The following is a 21,272-nucleotide window of genomic DNA, read 5'->3' on the forward strand; positions in this document are numbered from 1 at the left end:
GACTAATAAATATCTCTAATGCGTTACATATGCTAATTTTACTATACTCTGATGGCAGAGCTGAGATATGTTTCAATGATTAATGGAGAGGACCCCTGAGATTTAGCTATTGTCTGACTTCAATCCTCCTATCCAGCTCTCAGGGAATGATTGATACTGAAACGCTGAGCTCCAGGCATGGCAAGCACTCATCAAGAATTAAGAAAAGCAATGATTTTTCACTTCATTACAATAATAGGAGCACAACTTAACAGTGATTTGGCTAATAATAGGAGTGGTATATAAAGACATGGTTTCATTTTGCTTGGAAGTTTGATTTTTTTTTCGATTAATGTGGGAATCACAAGGGTATGCTGGTGGTTGGTTTGGTTTCCTTGTTCAGAATTTCAGACACTAATAGCTAATCCTGTGCTTGTAGATTTCACCATGAAAATATGGTAGAGGCCCAGGTTGCTGAGGCTGATTTTTCTCATGAGAACAGATTTGGAACTAAAGTGTATTCATGTGAAACAGCTCTTAATTGACTCACCCTGACAGAAGCTAACAGGTTTGGAGGATGTTGTGAAGGAAATTGAGAAAATAGGACACTGCAGCTTAGATGGTCTTTTCCCTTCCACTAGTACAACTGAAAATCTCCTTGCTCCATCCTCTCAGCAGTACAGAAACAGGGCAGGTGGAGAAGGGACAATGACTGAAAATTATGTTCAAATTAGCACACATTGTTCTAACAACATATGGGAAAGCAATAGACCCTCTGCCTCCAGTTTTTTTCTTTTAGCCTATTGTGTTACAAAGCTGCTTCTTCCCTTTAATGCTCAGCATGAGGTTTCTAACCAAGGCAAAGGCTAATTGGCATTGAAGGGAAACACTATCATTTTGGGCTCTCCCACAAGGGAGCTCCTTGGTACTGACTGTTGTTTAATAACAGGACGTGAAAAAAGCTGTTGTTGCAGATCCTGCAATAATGACTTCCGTGGTCTGTCCGAGTAGCTCTATTAGCTAGTTGTATTATTTGACAAACCATATAAAGCAACATATGGAGAAGACTGTACCCAAAAAAGCAGTCATCAAGATTAATTTATCTTCATTTTTAGTCTAAATATTGTTATACCACTGTGGTGTTTTTCACGTGGGTTTTTAATTTACAACCCTTTGTCCAATGAATCCATGGACTTTTTACAAAATTAGGACTGATTGGGGAAACTGAGGCACTGAGGGGTGAAGTAATTTTTCTAAGACCAGATAGTAAGGCAATTACATGCAAATGTAGACCCCAGTACTTCTGGCTCTGTGTCTGCTGCTGTACACTGTGCAAACATCAAACATATCCAGAGTCTTCTGAGATGAGTCTTTTTTTTGTTGCCTGTGATAAGCACATGTAAGGTGGGAAAGAGGCAAGCATTTAGTTGCTTTTGCATATGCTTAATTCTCACTTTAGCACCTCAAGACAGTACTGATGTGTGCAACTTTTAATCTCCATCATTGGGCCATTGCACCAGCACAGAATAGCTAAACAGTACACTCTGGAGACACCCTTTTTTCCTGGTCAGAGAACCTTCCCTTACAATAATATGCTTTCCAAATATCTCAGTCTGTTCAGCTTCAATGCAATGTAATCTACACAGAGTACATCTTCTAACATGGGCAGCTTTACTTTTGAACGATTAGATCCCCAGGAGGAAATGAGTTGCTTTGTAACCAGAAGTGATACCTCCTTCCTCCAGCTAGATGTTGTTAAGCCAAAGCAGAATCAGGAAGTCTCTACTGCATTTGTTCACTAAACCCAGTTCAAGAATCAATATAATGAGGAAAAATCTACGTTTACGAAAATGAACCTCTCTCTCCCTTGCTGTCTAGTGGAGGATTTATCTTAGTGCTGAGTCATTTTGGTTATGCATATGTGCTTTTTAAACTTGAACTTAAATCTGCAGTAAACCTTTTAGTGGGGACTAGTTCATTCTCATTTCACCTGCTTGAATCAGCTTTAGCAAAGAAGTTGGTAGTGATTCTTGTGTTGGAGTAGAATATCTGTCATTAAAAATGCCTTTGGAGAAATGACCCACAGTGGGCACATCTACATGTACATATTAATGCAGAGCAATAAACTCCAACACTTATTGCACCAAAGCTTATTACCTCTGGGTGCCATATATGCACCTGGAACCACAGCGTGTTGAGCTGGGTCAGAGCAACCCTGGCTGACATGGGGCCCAAGGGGTCAGCCTGGCATCCCAGAGCTTCTCTAACCTGGCTTAATGTGCTCTGGAGGGGCTGACTGGGGTACAAGGGTGCTCCAGTCCAGGTCTAGCTGGCAGGCAGCCCCACGCTGAAGCACACTCATGCCCTAGTCAGCTGCATTAGCATCTACACATGCACTGCTGCAGAGTAAAAACTCAACAGCAGGATAGTACTTATATTTACAAATACTGTCTTGCTGCATAGTTTATTAGTTTACTCCAGCCTAACAGGGCCTCACATGTAAATGCAAGATACTTACTGTGGAGCTAATTAGTCTGCTCTGTAGTAAGCATCTAATGTAGAAGCACCCTGTATATTTTTACTAAATGAGTATGCAGCTTTATCCTCATTAGACTTTAGACATATAGCTTTCTGTCTGAGTTCTTGGATACCTGTAGTCACCTTTCCAGAGGTGCTGAACACTTGCAGATAAAAGAAATTGCCAGCTCACAGTGTCTTTAAAAAATCAGGCTGCTGGAAGCTAGACTCAAATACAGTGCAGATGCTGCTCAGCCAATTTGACTAGGCGAACCTTAACCAAGCTCCAAAACCTTGCAGAAGAATAAATCTATTCTAGTAAATTTTCCCTAAAGCACACAGAGAATGAGGCATGCAACTGCTGCTCATTAACATTAATAGAAGAGGCTGGCTAATGCCCCAGAATACCACTGTAACAACTAGAGAGAGGCACTATTCACTGCATAGTTAAGATTGAAGCTAGCTTCTCACATTCCTCTCTTTCACCTGTGCAGAATCAATTCTGTTCATAGCAGTTTTCCAAACCAAAGGTAAGTAAGTTATGGCAAAATCCCATTTCATTCTGCACGTTCAAATAGCAGTTACTCTGGCATGGAACTGCCATTTTTGGCAGTTATGTATAGTTTGTTATCCTACTCTGTGCAGCATATTCACATGAGTCTAGGAAGCAAGTGGTACAAGTTCTAGGCCCCTGTCACTGAGAGAAAATGTGAACCTCCAGGTCTTCAACTTACAACCATGAAGCATTTACTGCCAGGTAGCCCAGTGTCCTCTCCAAGCTGCGCCACTGTACTGTTAACTTAATAGTCATTGGGTAAACCAGATGGAGAATAACAAGAAATTTCCTGCCTAGCAAGGATCTGGGTCACTTGCTTGTTGGATGAGTGCCTTAACCACTCAGCTATTGAGCTAAAACACATGATGGCCCTCCTCCTCTGACAGCCACTCACTATAGGTTTTTGTTTGGCTACCATTTTGTGACTTAAGTTCTCCAGGTATGCGTATACAGAGCCATGTACCTGCCAACCAGAGTGCAGCCTAGTGCACAGGCTCAGATTTGATCTTGTGTGGATTACTGTTTGGTGGCAATCTAATCTGCATGGGTGAGGCTATGAAACAATACTTAGTGTTGCCATAATTTCTATTGGAGTTACCTCTGAATATCCTCCAGTATACATAATATACATTCTTTCCTTCCCTAACACCTCCACAAAAGCATGCTGTAACTGAAGGGTTTTAGTTAAAATGCAGAACTGCAATCCCTGGTTCTTATCCACTCAGAAAACCATGTTTGTTTTAAATTAACAAAAATATTTCTTAAACACTGACATAAAGCCTAGGCTTTCAGAGAAATAATAGTTCCCAAATGAAAAAGAAGTAATTTAGAAAGCTTGGAAAAAATGAGCAGGAAGTGGCACTGAAGATGATGACTTTTATAAGAATTCAGCTACAGCTGAGTAACTCTAACTTCCTGAAATGCTGGTGTTTTCTCATCTTACATAGTGGATTTTTTTAATTATCTAAGATTAGCTTAAAAGTGCATTTCTTTGTCATTATAGGCAAGTACTTAATTGTTGATTGTTTTCATTCATCTTTTTTCAATTCTGAGAGCTCAGAAGTCTCAGTAATATGTTCTTTATAATTAGGTAATGTAGTAAAGTATTGTAAAAAAGGGGGAACAAATTTAAGGGTTTTATTGGCGTACATGATGGATTTTATTCAAGGAAGTGAAAGTGCCACTTGGTTACGAAGCAGGAAAGAAAATGAATTTTAACAAGAAATTATTTGAATCTTTTGTATTCATGTATATGTGGGGAAATATATATAGGCCTTTGTACATGCCACAAAATTGGCTTTTAAAGCAACTTAAATGCCCTTTTGCGCCTCTTTAATGGCATTGGTGTTTGCACATTCGGTGGTGTATTCTGTTTTAATGGCATTGCTGTTTGGATGCTTGGCGGTGTATTATGCTTTAAATGACTTTGGTACATAGCAAGATAAAATACCTCCGAGGTGTTTTAGTTTGCTACCTAACAAAGTGCAGCAGTGCACAGGGCACTGAAAGCCAGTGTGCTCAGGGCTTGGCGGGCCCGCACAGCTCGGGCTGTGAGACCCAGCAGCAACCCATGCAGGCAGGCTCCACTGAAAGAAAAAAAAAGTGTCAAGCCTGATCTTTTTGATCTGTTGAAAATTTGTTGTAATGGCCTTCAATTAAGTAAACTGATAAACATCACAAGTCAGAGAAGCATGCCTAGGGTATAGACGGATGAATAAATTATAACCAATTAACTCTAGATTTACTGTGCATCAGTTGCTTTGTGATAGCTCTTGCCTATGTCCACTCCTGTCCCATGATAAGTGGAAGCTACCATGGTAACCCTTTTAACCAGTTTTAATGCATTTGCCTATCCATATAACACTGCAGTTTTGATGACATTCAGTAAAATACTGCCCAGAATAAAATGAGGTTGTCTTAAACCATCATGTTTATCTAACAGCTATACAAATAGTAAATGAGTTTATCACAGCTGAACAAAATGAACATTAGAATACTTACTTTATGTAGGTAACCGTCTTTAGGAAGAAATGTTCATTTTTACTGGTAGAAATTTCAGAGAAATTCTACTGTTGGAAATCCTGGAGAGAGAGGAAACAGTGTAGACTTCAGTCTGCAGTCACCCTGTCTCCCCTGCTGTTGATCTGCCAGTGGGGCAGCTCCTGGCTACTGCCAGCTAAGCAGTGAATCTCCACCCAGCCAGGGGCTCACTGCGAACTACGCCACTGGTGGATTGGGCCAGGGGCTGGGACCTGCCCCTCCCCCTGCAGCTCATTCCCTGTCCTCAGTCGGGGAGCTGAGGTCAGGAGCTCCCTGCTGCCAGGGCAGGGGGACATTGTCCCAGCCCGGCCTCCATCACTGGAGCCCCCTGGCAGCAGGTAGCTCGTGGGGGCAGGGAGCATTCTCCCAGCCCTCACCAGGAGACACTTGTCTCCTGGCCCCATGCTCCCTGCCAGCCCCTGGGCTGCAACCCAAGGGGAGGCTGAAGCACCCCCTAGCTACTGCAGGGGACAGAGCAGGGTTGGAGTAGCCTTCTCTGGCCTCCCAGATGCCTGCACGTGTAGACGCCTGCCCAGGGTGGGTTTACTCCACAGTAAATTACTGTCGAGTAAACAGATGGAGCAGCACTTGCATGTGTAGACATGCCCACTAGCTCCATGAGAATCAAAGAATGCATATTGTTCCTTGCTGAACCATAGTTTTGGTTGCTGCTGTGCACTTAGAACTGACCTGACCTACATCTTTGTCACTGGATTTCCAAGACAAGCCCTTATAAGTTCCTGATTGTTCTAAAATTATTTAAAGCCACTGCGTTTTTACATGGCTTTTATTTGGGGGCTACCATTTTAGCACTTGCTTTCAGGTAACTTTATGGATCAGTTACTTGGAGTGCAGGAAAAGAGCATGTACAGTGGATAGTCCTGGTGTCTGGTTCAGTTTAGTTAGTCTGTAGGTATCTGCCTAATGGCATCACATTACATTGATTGCTCCTGATATTTTGTAGCTGACTAGTGCCCAGACCCATTGAAAGCAATACTATTGGAGAATTATTTACTCTCTGGAATAGAAACCTCTACATGCTGCACAAGTTTCTAAATACAGAAGTTGTTCAGTAAAATGACCCATCTGTGACACTAGGGAAAATGTTCATCTTCATGAAAAGTTTATCAGAAAAAACATGGATGCTTTCTGAAAAAGAAAGTTCCCTAAATTATTCTCATTGTGACCATTCCTTAAATCCAAAGATCTATTTACTAACTAAAATAACTTAAAATAGTTTATTGCAGGAGAGACTCTGGTTTTTCTGTTGTTTTGTATTTTTCTATTGTTTTGTATTCTGCATGGTTACTTACATCAAATGAAGTAAGCTGTTGCTTACAAAAGCTTACACATCTCTGATTTAGTTGGTCTTTAAGGTACAACTCTACCCTGTCTTCTGCATTTACCATTTGCACAGAATTAAATGAGAACAGAGTGCTCAAAGAAGCAGGCCCAGCATATCTGTATGGCTAAGATAAATGTGTCTTAAATCCAAGATTGTTGAAGGACAGAGTTTGGAGAAGCCATTGTTACTCTCTCTACCTTGCCCATCATATACATATGGTATTAAATATTAAACATGATATTCCTGTGATTACACTTTGTTTAGAGCAATATGTATTTACGTTGAACACAAAGTACTCTGCTCGTGGCAGCCAGTGAGTCAGCTGAACTGGTTATGAGTTAAACCAGGATGCAGAGATTGACTACTATCAGAATTAATTTTATCAAAACTCATTGGGTTCTCTAAATTATTACAGTTTCCTTTCTTTTCTTTTTATTGTAAAACATTTTATTGTCATTAATCTAACAGGGACAGTAGAGTTCTCTATTTCCTCCCTTTCTGATTCTCCTAATACTTTTCTTATCTGTTATTGGTATCTGCCATATTTCAGCCAGGTCAGTGCAGATGTTCCCTTACATCAAGTCCTGATTAGGATTTGGCTATATTATCCTGAATAAACTTGAAATGTTTCATTTCCCTGGCAGAGCCAAGTGTTAAACATAATACAGTACACAATAACACATAGGGCCATTGTTGCTGATAGGAATGGAATATTAAACAAAACAGATAACCTTGAGCGAGATAAATATTACATTGGGATCGTTAGCAGTTTTTTGGCCTAATTTCTGCTGAACTGCAGCAGTGTGATGATTGCTGATTAAAGTTATCAAAGAGATGCAAAGAAACTGGGCAACTTTTTGCCCTGAATAATAATGTTGCAGGAGAATATTAATGCCATGTCAACTGAGGGCAGGGAGCCAGCTTCCTCCAAATAAGAACTCATTAGGCATTTACTCAGTAAAGCATCTCTTGATGTTGAAGATCTTGCTAGTTATCTTTTTGTTTTATCCAGTCTTCCATTCTCCTCTCTCTCCTTTTCTTTCTGGATGAAATTGAGAATGTTAGATCCAAGACAGATTAGGCTATATCTGGAGCGAGATTGCTTCAATTGTGTCTGTACTCTTGACCTAGATTTTAGCTCGTGTGCAGAGCAGAGTGCTGGTTTTACTGCTGGATGGTCACATCCTGAAAATGGACAAGTGAACTAGCTGATTTTTAGATCCATCAGAACTTTTAGTCCCACTGACCAATGCTTTTTGTTGATTTGACTGCAGGCCCTTGCAAGGGTAGCCCTCCTGCGAATGATACCATTCCTGCTTCTTAAATAGCTCTGAGAGAATTGTATTGGACATTACCCACCAAGCTTTTGTCTCTCTTGTATGGGATTCCACTGTTTTGCCACTTCTCTCAGTGTATATGTGAGACCAGTTGGGATGATAATGAAAACATTTGGATGATAATGGTACCAGTACACTGATCCTATGTGCAGTTATGTGTCTCTGGGTGAAGTTATACATTACACTCAGATCATACTATATCTGTGGAAGGTTAAGTGGTGCTTAAGTTAGAATGTGCTGTGAGCTGCTTCAGATTAAGGATTAATACTGTTTCTTACCTATACTGCTCTGACCTGCCACTGGACTAGGGTCAGAAGTTACACATAAACCAGTTTAAGTGATCAGAAGCTAGTTTAAACCTGTAACAGGTTTACCATAAATGCAGTGCACATCAACCAGTTTCAAATGGCCAAAACTAATGTAAGATAAACCTGTTTGAATATAGTATCAGAATTAACTGATTTGGCTCTAACCAGTTTATGCAACTTCTGTCCCAGACCCCTTCCCGCTTGAAGTTAAACCAGAGTCCTCCAGCATCCCAGCATGCTTTGCAGCTCTAGGCTGTGCTGTGCTGTCTTCTCCAGAGAGCAAGGCTAGCCCCACCCCTCTGCTCTCTAACCCAAGCAGGGGATGTGGCAAGACACTGGCTGGCATGGCCCTGTTAAGGTAAAGTGGTCAGGGAAGGGGTGAATTCTTCCCTCCTTCCCCTCCCCCCTCACCACAGCTGGGGTCTGCCTGTCTGCGGATGAGCTGAGGAGGCAGCGGTCTGGGCTGGCAGACCCCAGCTGCTGGGTAGAAGAGATGGAGGGAGGGAGGAACTACCCCCCCCCCGCCTCTTTCACCTTAATGGGACCATGCCAAGATGGCATCTGGCCACATCTGGCAGCTGGATTAGCAAGGGGATGGGGAAGGTCAGAGTGCCCAGGAGGGGGTTTACTCCCCGGCTCCCTTCCCTGTCCCACTAACAGGGACCACAGCCATTCTGGCATGACCCCACTAAGGCTAAGGGGGCAAGCAGGGGGTTAATTCCCCCCCTCCCACCAGGGGACTGCAGTTGGGGTGGAGCACCCCCTCCTCCTCATTCCTCTGCCGCAGGGTGGGGCTCTGTTTGGGGCTGCCCAGCCCCAGAGGGGGACTCTTCCCCCTGCTCCTCCCCCCCATCCCCACAGGGGAGAGAGGGAGGCTATTTTCATGCGGGGGGGGACCCTTCCCCATCCTCCTTCCCCCCCTCGGCCCCTCCCCCTGCAGGGCTGGGAGGGGAGCTCTGTGTAGGGCTGCCCAGGCCCAGAGGGAACAAGCCCCCGCAACACCTCTGAGTCAGCCCAGGTAGCCTGCTGTCCGGCCAGCCACCACCTGTGCACGCTGTGCCAGTCTGCTGTAACTAACAGGGCTCAGCCTCCCCATCACTGCTGCTGGGGCTGGCCCCTCCCCCTGGCCTGCAGTGCAGCTGCTTGGGCCGGGGCTGAGTGGGGCCAACCCCAGTGGCTGTGGATCAGTGAAAGCTGCGCCCAAGCTAGGCCAGGCAGCACGGGACAGAGCTCCCCCTCCCTGCCCTTTCGGGGTGTGGGGAGAGGACAAGGAGGAGGAAGAGTCCCCCTCTAGTACTGAACAGAAGCCCCATCCCTGCCCCGTGGAAATGGGAGGAAGAGGGGGAAGAGTCCTCTTCTGGGGTGGGAGCACCACACAGAGCCCCCCACCCCACCCCATGGCAGCAGGGGCCAGAGGGGGAGGAGGGGGAAGAGCCCTGCTCTCCACCCTGCTGCCCTGGGTCAGAGAGAGGAGGAGGAAGAATCCCGTCTGGGGCCCGGCAGCGAAACTGTGCGCCCTGTGCTCGTGGCAGTCAGGGAGCCTCTGGGACAGCAGAGCTCTCCCCTACTCATCCTCCCCTGCCACAGGGGTCTGCTACGCTCCCTCTTCCCCCACCCTCTGAACCCTGCAGGCCAGGGTGGGGGTTTACAGCCCTCCACAGTCTTACTCAGGTCTGCTGGGGCCTGGCTATGCCCCCTCCCCCTCTAGCTCAGCTTCCCTGTGGAACGAAAGGGAGGGCTGCTGTAGTTCCCCTGGGTTTCTGGCTTGAGCCACTGCAGGCATGTGCCTGCATTTCCAGAATGAAAAGGGAATTTCTATCTACTTGCAAACCAGTTCAGTCTCTGCATGTTAGACTACCCTGCAAAGATTGAATCAGTTCAGGCTCAGGGTTTTTGAGTGTCTGTCCCTGGAGGGCTGGTGAGCAGGGACATGGCTAGGAACCAGGGGCTGTATCCCTGCTGTGGGTAAGGAGGGGGAACTGGAACCACTGCATCCTGGGATGTGGGAGTACTTCAAATTGCTCATTTTATCTCTTTGGAGTAGACTGAAGTTATCCTAACATGAGCTAGGTACCATGGCTCAGAGTTAACCCTCAACTGTGGCATAACTTTGAGATGCTCAGAGGGCACTTAACATGAGATAGCAAGCCTTAACATGTGGATGCTTACATTTTAAGTACCCTTACTAAGGTCTAAGGGTAACGTGAAACTTTACCCTTTGATTCATCTAAAGTGGGCTTTCTGGCATCTCAATTTGGCTGAGATAGGGTCTTCATTGAGACTTTAAATAAAGACTGGATGTCTTCCTAAAATGTATGTTTCAATGAAACCACATTTCTGGATACAGAAATCACTAGGTAAAATTCTGTCATTTGGATATTACAGAAGATTCAGGTTAGGTGATCATAAATGGTCCTTTCTAGTTTGAAAAGGTCAGTGACTGTGTTTTTATTGTGCTTAGCACCTAGCACAGTGGTTCCCAGTTTATGATTAGGGTCTTTAAACACCACAGCAGCATAATATAATGATTCTGGTAATCCCATAACTGCCTTGGTACGCACTGGGTGAAAAATGCAACTAAGGATTCTGATAAGGTAGACATCTTGCCCCTTTATATTAAGACTGGGCCTACACTTCCCCAGAACAGGTTGCAATGATGGCACACTTCTGAGTCCTCAATTGCTCCTAGATTTCCAGGTGACTTGAATTCTGAGTACATGATGGGTGCAACTGTTTTTCTTGGCTGTGAACTTTACTCTTCTGAGGTATCATGGAAGCAATTGGCTTAGGAAGAGTCCAAAAAGTGTGGGATAATCCTACAAATAAGAATAGTCCCTGCCATGATAAGAGAGGGTTGAATTAGGAGGGCTTATATAGGCTTATAGTAAGTGTACCCACTTACGTGCTTTTCCTATTTTTTTTTTTTTAGTTGTTACTTGCATGGAGTTTAATTACCTCTATGCAGTTCACAGTTAATGCATGAGATATATAATTGGGACAAAATTGATCAATTAATTTCAGTGATTAAGTATCCTTTCAAAAATGTACACTGAGTTCTGAGCCTTGTATTTATACTCTGTGCGCACTAGCCAGGGCACCAGATGAAAGCTTTTCTTATTACTTTTTCAGCTAACTGCCACAGTAGACTTTATTTTAAAAGAGACTTTGAAAAATGACTAGTAGAAAATGAGAACTGGTGATTGCTGGAACAGAGATGACTGTGTGGGCCACGGTTCTTTTGCAACTGCACTTTGGAACCTTGAATAAAATATGAATACAAGTCTCCTGGAAAAGCAGATTCACTGGGCACAGTGTCAGCTGTCTGGATTCTGAAATGGTTTCATTCAATTAATGGGAAGAAAAGACATGGATGTAAATCAGGGAACTATTAATTAGCAGTGCACAGGAGCACAAAGTAGCTATATTGGGCTTGATTCTCACCCTTTTTCACCACTTTGACAATATAAAAATTTGATCTACAGCCACTCTAAATCCCATTTATTTGGCCTGAGTGACAGAAAGGCAGCTTAGTATAATACAAAATCAGGCCCATAATCTTTAACTAGCTTATTTTTCCATTTGTGCATTGTTCATTACAAACTTTGGGTATGCTGGACCTTTATGTCTGAGGATATATGTCTTGTCCCTTTCTATCTGTGGCTGGAAGCCAGGAAGGAGGGTGAGTAAGGAAACGTTCTAGCCAGAAGGAATCCAGTAAAGTGGAAAGTTGGAGCTGTAGCTTTAAAGCTAATATTGCTTTCCTTAAACAACTGGTTCCTTGGTCAATGTTAAAGAAAGCCATTCTTCCTGTGATTCTTTTGATTGTCACATGATGTAATAAAAATGACAGAACAGCTCAAATAAAGAGCTGAATTCCCAACCTGCAAGAGAAAATCAGTCTTTCCAGACAATGTGCTCAGGAAAGATCTGAATAAATACATTTTACAGCACGCCTTAAAAGAGTGAAAACAAACAGCCCACCCCCAACCCTCTCTGGCTTTGTTGTACCAGTAGAGGAAGGAAATGTCTCTCCTATCCTGAGGACAGTACAGCCATTCAGAACTGGGTTAGTGGAAGGTTTCTAGTTGATTCTAATGGCTGAGCAGGTGAAATAGAGAGAGGATCTCCATTCAGCCAGGACATGGCCCATATAGGTCTTTTGAAGATTAATTGCTTTCAGTATCTGTTGTGGGTAACAAACTGCCAAATTACTAGTTTTGTACATAACAGTGTCCGTTTCTCTATTTCTGAATATTCTGGCCCCCTTGGGTTTTTCTCTCTCAATCTCTCCACAGATAACTGTATAGTGCTTTTGTGATTTGGATCAATATTTACTAAGGACCAAGGTGAAACCACACAATTTATGACCATGCAGTTTATGTTTACTGATGTCCTCAAAGTGCTTTTGAACCTAAGTCTCCAGTGAGCAATTTAGAGAAAGGAAAGCTAGACTAAACTGACTTATTTTTTCCAGTGTGGTACACTAATTTTTATCTCCTCTAATGAAACATTAGAATGTGAAACCTATGTGTTTTCCCTGAAAATATATATATAATAGAGAGCTTGACATGGTAACAGTTCTATCACGAGGCTCTGTTACACAAGTAGATTTTAGCTATTCCTAGTAATAAATTGCAAACTGTTCCAGATTAATGAAAACTATTAATATTTGTTTTCTTATTAATATTTGTGTTTATTTTGGCTTTCCCAGAGGCATCTAATTCTTATCTTTTCCCTTAAGTTGCTTCATGTATATGAACTTTGCACCTGATTCTCATATACTCTTTCCCTTTACTCTTGTCTGACAAGTTTTGTAATTTCTCCATCAGCAGAGGCCAGCAAAACAGTAAAATAATCTGTCTTCACAAAGAGTGATTCTCAGTCATCAAATATCACTTGGGTTTGACAAATTTAACATGCAGAAATTCCAATGGGAACTCTTCAGCACAGTGTAAGCTACTACTGAATATGCAAGAGGAAACATGGCAGTTGACCCTATGAAATCAGTTTTTAGTAATATTCTCATCCAGAAATCTTCCAGTGCCTTTGACCTTCCAAAGCCCTAATTGTAATATCAAGAATTCAAAAATGATATATCAGAAGGGCAACATCCTTTTCGGAAATTTATCTCAGAGCTGTTATCTAAGATTTTTCCCTCCTGTTCCCTCACTTGCGAGACCCTAGGGTTCTTGGCTGTACTTATAATTTTGACTCCATATCTTCCTGTTAAAGGCATGTTTTTTTTCCACTGGTGCTAGCATTAAGAGTTCTTGGGTCTTATGCATTTTACCTCTCCATTTCTTCATTGTGTGACCATGAGCTGGAACACGATAGACATGGCTTTCCAAGAGACTGAGCTGTTCTGTTTTCCACCATCCTAATCCTATATGGCAAGGGTTTTCAACCTTTTTGGATCAGTATACCCCCAGCAGTTGGATGCAAACCAGTGTACCCCCAGTGGCTGAGTGCTGGGGGGGTGGCACATGTCCAAACGTGGAGCGGCAACAGCTGCCATGTGCGATCTTCCCCTGCATGGCAGCATGAGATGGTGCATGGCGGTGTTCTATCGCCACCCGCCCACCTGCACGTACTCCCTAGGGCCTTCTCAAGTACCCCTGGGGGTACATGTACTCCCAGTTGACAACCCCTGATATATGGTGCTTTCTCTATATATATATCTTATTCAGTTAGGCTATAGAGGTGCATTTCTACCCTGCCTTCATCCTAACCATTTACCTTGTCCATTGAAGTCACTGGGATTTTATCACATTTGCATTGCATAGTTTTTCATAGAGCTCCCACAATTTTTCACTACATATGGTTCTTCTTTACTAACCACAAAATTTGGCTCAACACTTACACTTATCTTTCTTTTTTCTTAGTTAGCAACTACATCTCAAAACTGTAAAGCAGTAGGTGTCGTAATGCAGTGCTTCTCAACCTTTTGCACCTTACGTCCCACGAACCATTTTGGCAAAAAACCCTGGTCCCACCATGATAAAAACAAAACCCCACTTCTGCACTGTTCAAGATATCTGTTGATTCATCTATTTGAAGTGCAGATAACTTTGATGTTTTTCAATCCGGCAATGACTTGAAGTGCTACCTACACGACTTTCGCGTCCCACCAGTGGGACGCATCCCACTGGTTGAGAAACACTGTCATAATGGACTTGTACATAAAGCTTAATCTTTCACAGTGTTTTAGAGCTGTAAATTATCTTCAAAGAATGTAATAGGCATTCCAGCTCTATGCACCTGTTATGATTTCTTTCTTCATCAAATTGTTTTAGCAATTAATGCTTCTAGGTATGTAAACTAACCTGTTCAGATTTATGGTAATCAGCTGCTAGGTACGTGTGTTTGTCTAAGATCATTTTATTGCCTTAAGGCCATGTATTTGGATTTTGTCTTCACTAATGTTACATTTCATTTTTTCCTACTTTCTTCAAGTCTCCAGTCAGTCTTTGTACCATAACTCCTGAGTCCTGTGATAGTTATCAACACATCCAGAATACTGAAACAGTCTAAATAAATTCTTCCCATCCTGAAAATTCTGCTGTAGCCATACCACTTTTTCTATAACTGCATTAAAAAGCAGCAGGAATAGTGAGTCTCTCTGGATTGACATCAGATGGGGCAGAGATTTCACTCCCTACTTGTACTCTACTTTTGGAGCTATAAACACATCAGTAGAATCATCCTAATAATTTTCCGAGGAGCTCTGAATTCTTTTATTGTGGCCCAGAGGCTGTCTTGCAATATGCCGTCAGATGATCTCTCAAAAATCTATAAAAGCTATACATTCCCATTTTTATCTGAGTAATTGGCAAAGAGAAAATATTTAATCACCAGTGGAACTTTGTTTTTGGAACCCACATTGGCAATCCTCTCCATGAAAAATTGATTATCAATGAAAATGGCATATAGGCCATTATGAGACACCGTGATAGCTCTGACGTTTCACTTTGTCCCCTCTGTCTACAACATGGCTGTAACTATATCCTTCCATTCCTTAGGCATGTTCTAACTAGATATAAATATAGATTAAAATGCAGTCCTTTTGCTACTGCACAATATACATTTTACATTGGGCCAAATGCACCACACTTATTATTCCCAGTTTGAGATCTTGCGTTTCCATTATGTTTTGATTGTCATCAAGGGGACTTTAGAAAATCCAAGCCTTTTGCACTTGCCATTTGCCAGTACATTTAATATATATATGATTTCCTTTCCTGTTTCTTTGCCTCTGTTCCTTCTCCCACATACTAGAAATATCAAACACCACAAGCATTAGTGTTTAGATAGTCTCCTCTGGAACATACAGTGCGGTAGGCTATTCTTTCTGAGTTTTCATTCCTAGGTCTGCTTGCTGATGGCATGGTCCTGCAGTCTAAAATGAACCAAGCAACAGGATGGTTTGTACAGAAAACCAATCTTGCACCATCCCCTTATACAGGGTTTGATCATTTCTGGAGTGGGTGTGGAATGTTCTGTTTCTTATAGATGCACACACTAGCAAATGATGATCAAAACAAGGAGGAGCCCAGTAGAGCCAGAACTTGAATTAGCAAGAATGCAGCTACACAACCACTTTATTCCAGCCTTCCTGCTGAAGGGCAGTCTGGGAGGAGGAACATGTAGGCAAGAGCTCATATCATGTGGGATGCACCTGTTCTTTCTCCCTGCCTCATGCTCTTTTATACCCTGTCTTTTGATGAGTAAAAGAACAGGTACACAAGGACTACCCTGCATTGTCCAGAGCACTATGCCTTATGTTTACATTTACCTGTATTCACACTTAAGCTTCTCTGTACTGCCCCTAGTTTTAACTTCTTTGTGCATGTCATCTCATACTGTGCAAAGACTTGCTGGGCCAAGGTCATTATTTCTGTAAGGTGTATATGTCAATATGGGAAGTGTCTGTGAATTATGCAGGATTAACATGCAGTAGCACATTCCTTTTCTGAGCGAATGAACAAAAGCTTCAGAGCTGGCAGCACTATTAATTTTTCACAAAAAGAAATCTTACATTAAAAATAAAAAACCTTGGATGATAAACTTTGCTGTGATGAAATTCAAAGCAAATCATTTCACTAGGCACCTTGATGTAGGCATCACTGCTGCCAATTTCTTCTGAGCTTTAAAAAAGACTCTGCTGTTAGATTCAGTTTTAGTGTTCAATTAACAGTGACAGAACAAGAGACTGCAGGTATTTATCAACAAGTCCAAAGTCAATGTTATTAGGCCTACAAAACATTGCATGGTGCTGATGAATACTACACTCAGCTCAGCAGTGGTTGATACATGTCTTTTTTTATAACAGCCAGAATCATGTACAAAATTATATTTAGCCATATACATTGCATTACCAGCTGCAGCTGGAAAGCAGTTTGGGAACTAATGCTGGAGCCTGGAATTGGAATTGCACCTCATCTTTGGGTAAAAAAAGCCAGGCACATTAAGGAGGCCTGGATATCCCATTAATACTTAGCATTAGCATAGCTGACTTTGTGCTTGAAGCCCTTTCCAAACGTTTTTTGATTCATCCTCACTAAGCTCTGTGCAACAAGCCAATAAATATCATTAGCTCCTTTTCAGAAGAAAGGAAAAGAGAGGCAGGCAGGTTAAACAATTAGGCCTATATGCTGAGTATGTTGAAGCCCAAAAGTAAGGCTCTCAAGCTCTCCTTCCCATTCTAGTGTATGACTATGCCTCTCTCCTAGGAAGGGCAAGGAGCCAGGGTCTCTGAGTTAACTCAAACCACCAACCTTTGGGTTGGGTAAATGTGTTAGTCCATGTCCAACAGATTAGCATTCCAGTGTGAATCAGATTAGCCAGCTGAGATGAATTTGGTACATTAAAGTGATTATGGGTTTTCATAGTCTGCTGAGCTGGTATGGATAAAATTGTTACATTTGCTATACTCTTTGAGCATACCTGGATCTAAAAAAGCTCCAGCTGTACATCACAGTCTCTATTTCCTTTTAATCCATTTTCTTCCTTCCATGTCTCTTTGATCATTTCTGAAGGTTAATCAACAGTGGGCGTGTCTACATGTGCACCTCAGTGCGCAGTAGCCTATTTTACTGCACATTAGAGTGTCATGGCAAAAACTGTGCTAATATGTTAATGCGCAGTAGAGTTAGGCTACTGTGCATTAAGGCTAGGGACAGACATTACACATAAACCAATTCAAGTGACCAGAAACTGGTTTAAACCTGTAACAGAACAGATGTTCAGTGCACATAAACCAGTTTGAAAATGGCTGAAACCGGTTTGAGATAAATTTGGTTGAATGTAGTATCAGACTTAACTGATTTGGCTCAAATTGGTTTATTCAATGTCTGTCCCAGACCCCTTGCTGGTTGGAGATAAACCAGACACCCCCAGCATCCTGGCATGCTCTCTGGGCTGGGCAGGGTTCTCTGCTTTACAGCAGGGCTGGCCCTTCCCCTCTGCTTCCTGGCTGCAGCTCCGGCAGAGAATTTCAGGCACAGAGTATCTGCCTGGCTTCTCCCTGCTAAGCAGGGATTATTTCCCACTCCCCTCTGCCTTATGCAGACACTTCAGCATTAGCAAGCAGACCACATGCTGGCTATGGTCCACGTTGTGAGAGATGACAGGTAGACAGGCTTTTCGGAGCTAATCAACAGATAGCTTAATGTCCTTCTTTGGAAGAGCTGTTTAATAAGAGCTCCATTAGTTAATGGAGAGAGGCTTTGTTTTCTAAGTAAGTTGATAAACACTGAGTTAGGGGTGATAAACACTCTCTGCTGGGCTGCTTAGGGTGGGGGGGAAATAATCAGAGCGTCCTGCCAGGGCCTGGCCATGCCCCACTCAGCTCAGCCCTCTGAAACTAAGGGAGGGCTGCTCTAGCACCCCCCAGCTTCTAGCCTGAGCCACTGCAGGCATCTGCCTGCATTTCTGGGATGTCTGTCCAGTTACAAGACTGATTTAGCCTAGCCAGGGTAGACTAACCTGCAAAGATTGAATCAATTATGGCTCAGTACTCTGAACATTACTTGTTCAAGACTATCTTCTTTAAAGGTGCACAATCAACTGTAAATAGTCTTCCAGGGGTGGGGGGAGCTAAAAGTAATTTCAGGTGCAAGAACCACTACAAAGTTCCCTTCCATTTGTATGGCTTTCCAACCACATAAGTATTGTTCTTTGTTCGTGTTTTTCTGTCCCTTATTGCTATGTGGAAAATTCACACGAATAGGAAAGTGACTAACTTAACACAACACATATGTGGAGAAATCAGTGAAACTAACAGGACACAGAGTGCTGACAATTGCAAAATTATACAAACTGAACTGAAAGACATATCTTTTAGGCTAGAAACAGACATTACATATAACTGGTATAAATAATCAGAAACCAGTTCAAATCTGTAACACAGCAGAAGTTCAATGCATATAAATCACTTTCAAAATAGCCAGAACCAATTTAAGATAAAGCTGGATGGATATAGTATCAGACTTAGCTGATTTAAGGTTAAATCAATTTATTGAACTTCTGTCCCAGATTTCCTTTAGATTCAAGTTAGCACACAATCCCCTAGCATCCCAGGATGCTTTGTGCCTCCCCCGAAAACCTCCCCCCTCCCCTTGCAGGGTGGGTGGGCTAGTCTTGGCCCAAGCTGTCTGCTCCAGTGGAGCAGGGAGGCTTCTGGCCTGGGCCTCTGCAAGCATAGAAAATCTAGGGTTCAGGTTCTGCCTTTCATGGAAAACAATTGAAAATGAGTTTTGTTTCCCATTCTGGTCTGCTAATGGGCACATGTTCATTCCCTGTGTCTGCTGCAATATCTGGCAACTAGTCATCAGTCTCTGCTAAACTGAATCCTTACATTACCATGCAGAGTTGAGGATCATTAATAGGGCTCTGGAGAAGTAGCCTGTTGAACACCTGGCCATGATCACACCTCCTTCATTTTTATTCTAGAAAATTCTCTAAGGATGATCATTTTCTTTAAATTTAGACATTCTGATAAGACTCTAACATTGTGGAAGTATTGTTGCTTTCTATTCCTCAGTTGCATTTAGACTAGTATAAGAAGTCATGTATTTTCCGTTATAGTAGTTGTGATTCGCAGTGTGAGGAAGAGCCTATAAATAATTGACTTTCTCACATATTTCCAAAAAAAACAAAAACAAAAAAAACCAAGCACATGGACAAAACCTAGTACCACATATTTGTTAATTAGTGTAATTGGATGTGCTTGATAGATCTAGAAAAAAGGCTGAACTGGCACCTGAGTATCCTGGAGGGTCCCTGTATCAGGGCTGCTGGCTCAGGGATGCAGTACTGCTTGTTGTAGCTCTGCTTTTCAAAGGATGTGTTCTACTGAATCTTTTTGTGGAATTTTATTCCCGTTTAAAATATACTGTGTTTCAGTTTAAAATAAGAGAACAGTGTTTGTTTATGGAGAGATTCTCGTGCCAACAATAAGAAATCCATTTACCAGACAAGTGGAGCACCCAAGTCAAAAAGGTTAAATATTAGAACCTTCTTTAAGGGCTCGTCTTCATTGCTTTATATTTTCTGCTGTCACAGTCACCACGACACAGTGGGTGCAGAAAGCTGCCTGTCTGACCCACTAATGTTCTACACATACTTTGTACAGGAAGATGTGACAACTATGTTTACTGAGCCACCATCATCTTGAACTACCAACATGTTCATCCAGAAAAGTATGTGTGTTATGGTTACAAGTTACATCACAGGTCGCTAAAACTGAAAGAAGTTAATGAAATACATTTTTCCTTGACAGAACTCTGTGTAGAATCCAAATTAACTTAGCTTCCCATAGGGTCAGCTGGTTAGCTTCTCCCTTGTTGAAAATGCCTTTATAAATATTAACAGAGAAAGGAAAAACCACCTTGTGAAATTGTTTTGCACCAGCATGAAGTTTCACTACTGTTAAGATGATTTAACCATGGAGAACCTGCTCTGTTATTTAAAGGTGTTCTATCAAAAATTGATTTTTTTAAAGTGTCACTATAAAAAAAAATGATGACAACTTTTCAAAGTGCAGCTTTACTTTGTAAAGTGACTATAAAAGTAGAACACAGGATTCTATGATACTGTATCTGGGAAGCATAGAGAAGTAGGGCTCGAAGGGACCTCAGGAAGTTATGTACTCCAACCCCTTGCTGAAGGCAGCCAAGCAATTCTATTTCATATCATCTCACATTACAATTAACATGATGTATTTTATAATTCCCAGCATGGTTTCTTCAAGGCTGTGCTCACCAGTAATAAAAGTTCTACAATTAGATAATGTTTTACACATTAGAATTCAGTCTCACTCATTTTCCCAGAGCTGGGTTGGCTTGTAAAAAATAAAACAAAGAAAGAGCACTGTAGTTCAGAAGCTCAGAAGGTGAACAGAAAGCAGATCTAATGAATAAGGGCTTATTCATACATGAAGGGTTTTTTGGATTAAAGTGGGCTGTGAATTTGCTACTTCAGTTAACTTGCCCCCATAGAAAAGCCTAAAGAAGGTGATATGTATACATCATTTTTCTGACCATACTCACAACTTCAAATGAGTTGACAAAGATTGAAAAGGAAAAAGACAGTACCAGGTACTGTAGCTGCGAAGTAAATATGAAATGAGGCGGATGCCTCTCATTTAACAGGAATATTTTCCTAACCTCAGCTTCATGATTCAGCCTTTCTTACATCAAGAGATTAGTGAGGTATCTTATAATGAAGTATGCTGGAGAAGTTTGCAGGGATACATCATGATTAGCGTGACACAAAGCAGTTGTGCAGGCTCCTTTGCAACCCTTTTCTAGTCTGAATTGACAGTCCTCTTCGGTTTACACTGCAGCTTAATTCCTCCTGGCAAGACAACACATAGACTAAACAACACCAGTGAAGTTGGAGCTGGAATTTAAAAATGAAGCAGGCTTCTTTGGAATACTGACCTTTTTTTTAATTTTATTTCTAGGAGTGGCCACACGTTGCTTGCCTTCTGGTTTTCCCGACAGGAGGGGAAGCTAAACCGACAGCAGACAATTGAGCTGGGACACCACATTCTCAAAGCACACATTTTTAAGGTAACAGGAATTCCAGCCAAGGCTTACCCTTACCCTATCTCTGTTATACACAATCTGCTAGAACTAGCTATATGAGGTCTTTTCTTGTTGAAGTGCTGCTGCAAGGAATGACATTGC

General features: G+C 42.1%; 1 protein-coding gene across 7 annotated transcripts in view; it reads left to right on the forward strand.

Annotated features, from left to right (window-relative positions):
* The window catches only part of TANC2 (tetratricopeptide repeat, ankyrin repeat and coiled-coil containing 2), an 848,255-nt gene that overhangs the window by 740,621 nt on the left and 86,362 nt on the right, over nt 1-21,272 (forward strand). For all 7 annotated transcript variants that reach the window (XM_019523590.1, XM_019523591.1, XM_019523592.1 and 4 more), the window contains one exon: nt 21,047-21,155. In XM_019523590.1, coding sequence (XP_019379135.1) covers nt 21,047-21,155 — 109 coding nt within the window. The remainder of the gene's footprint in view (nt 1-21,046; nt 21,156-21,272) is intronic.

The sequence above is a fragment of the Gavialis gangeticus genome, unplaced genomic scaffold (genome assembly GCF_001723915.1).
Source record: "Gavialis gangeticus isolate Ggan-Ray unplaced genomic scaffold, GavGan_comp1, whole genome shotgun sequence".
NCBI lineage: Eukaryota > Metazoa > Chordata > Crocodylia > Gavialidae > Gavialis > Gavialis gangeticus.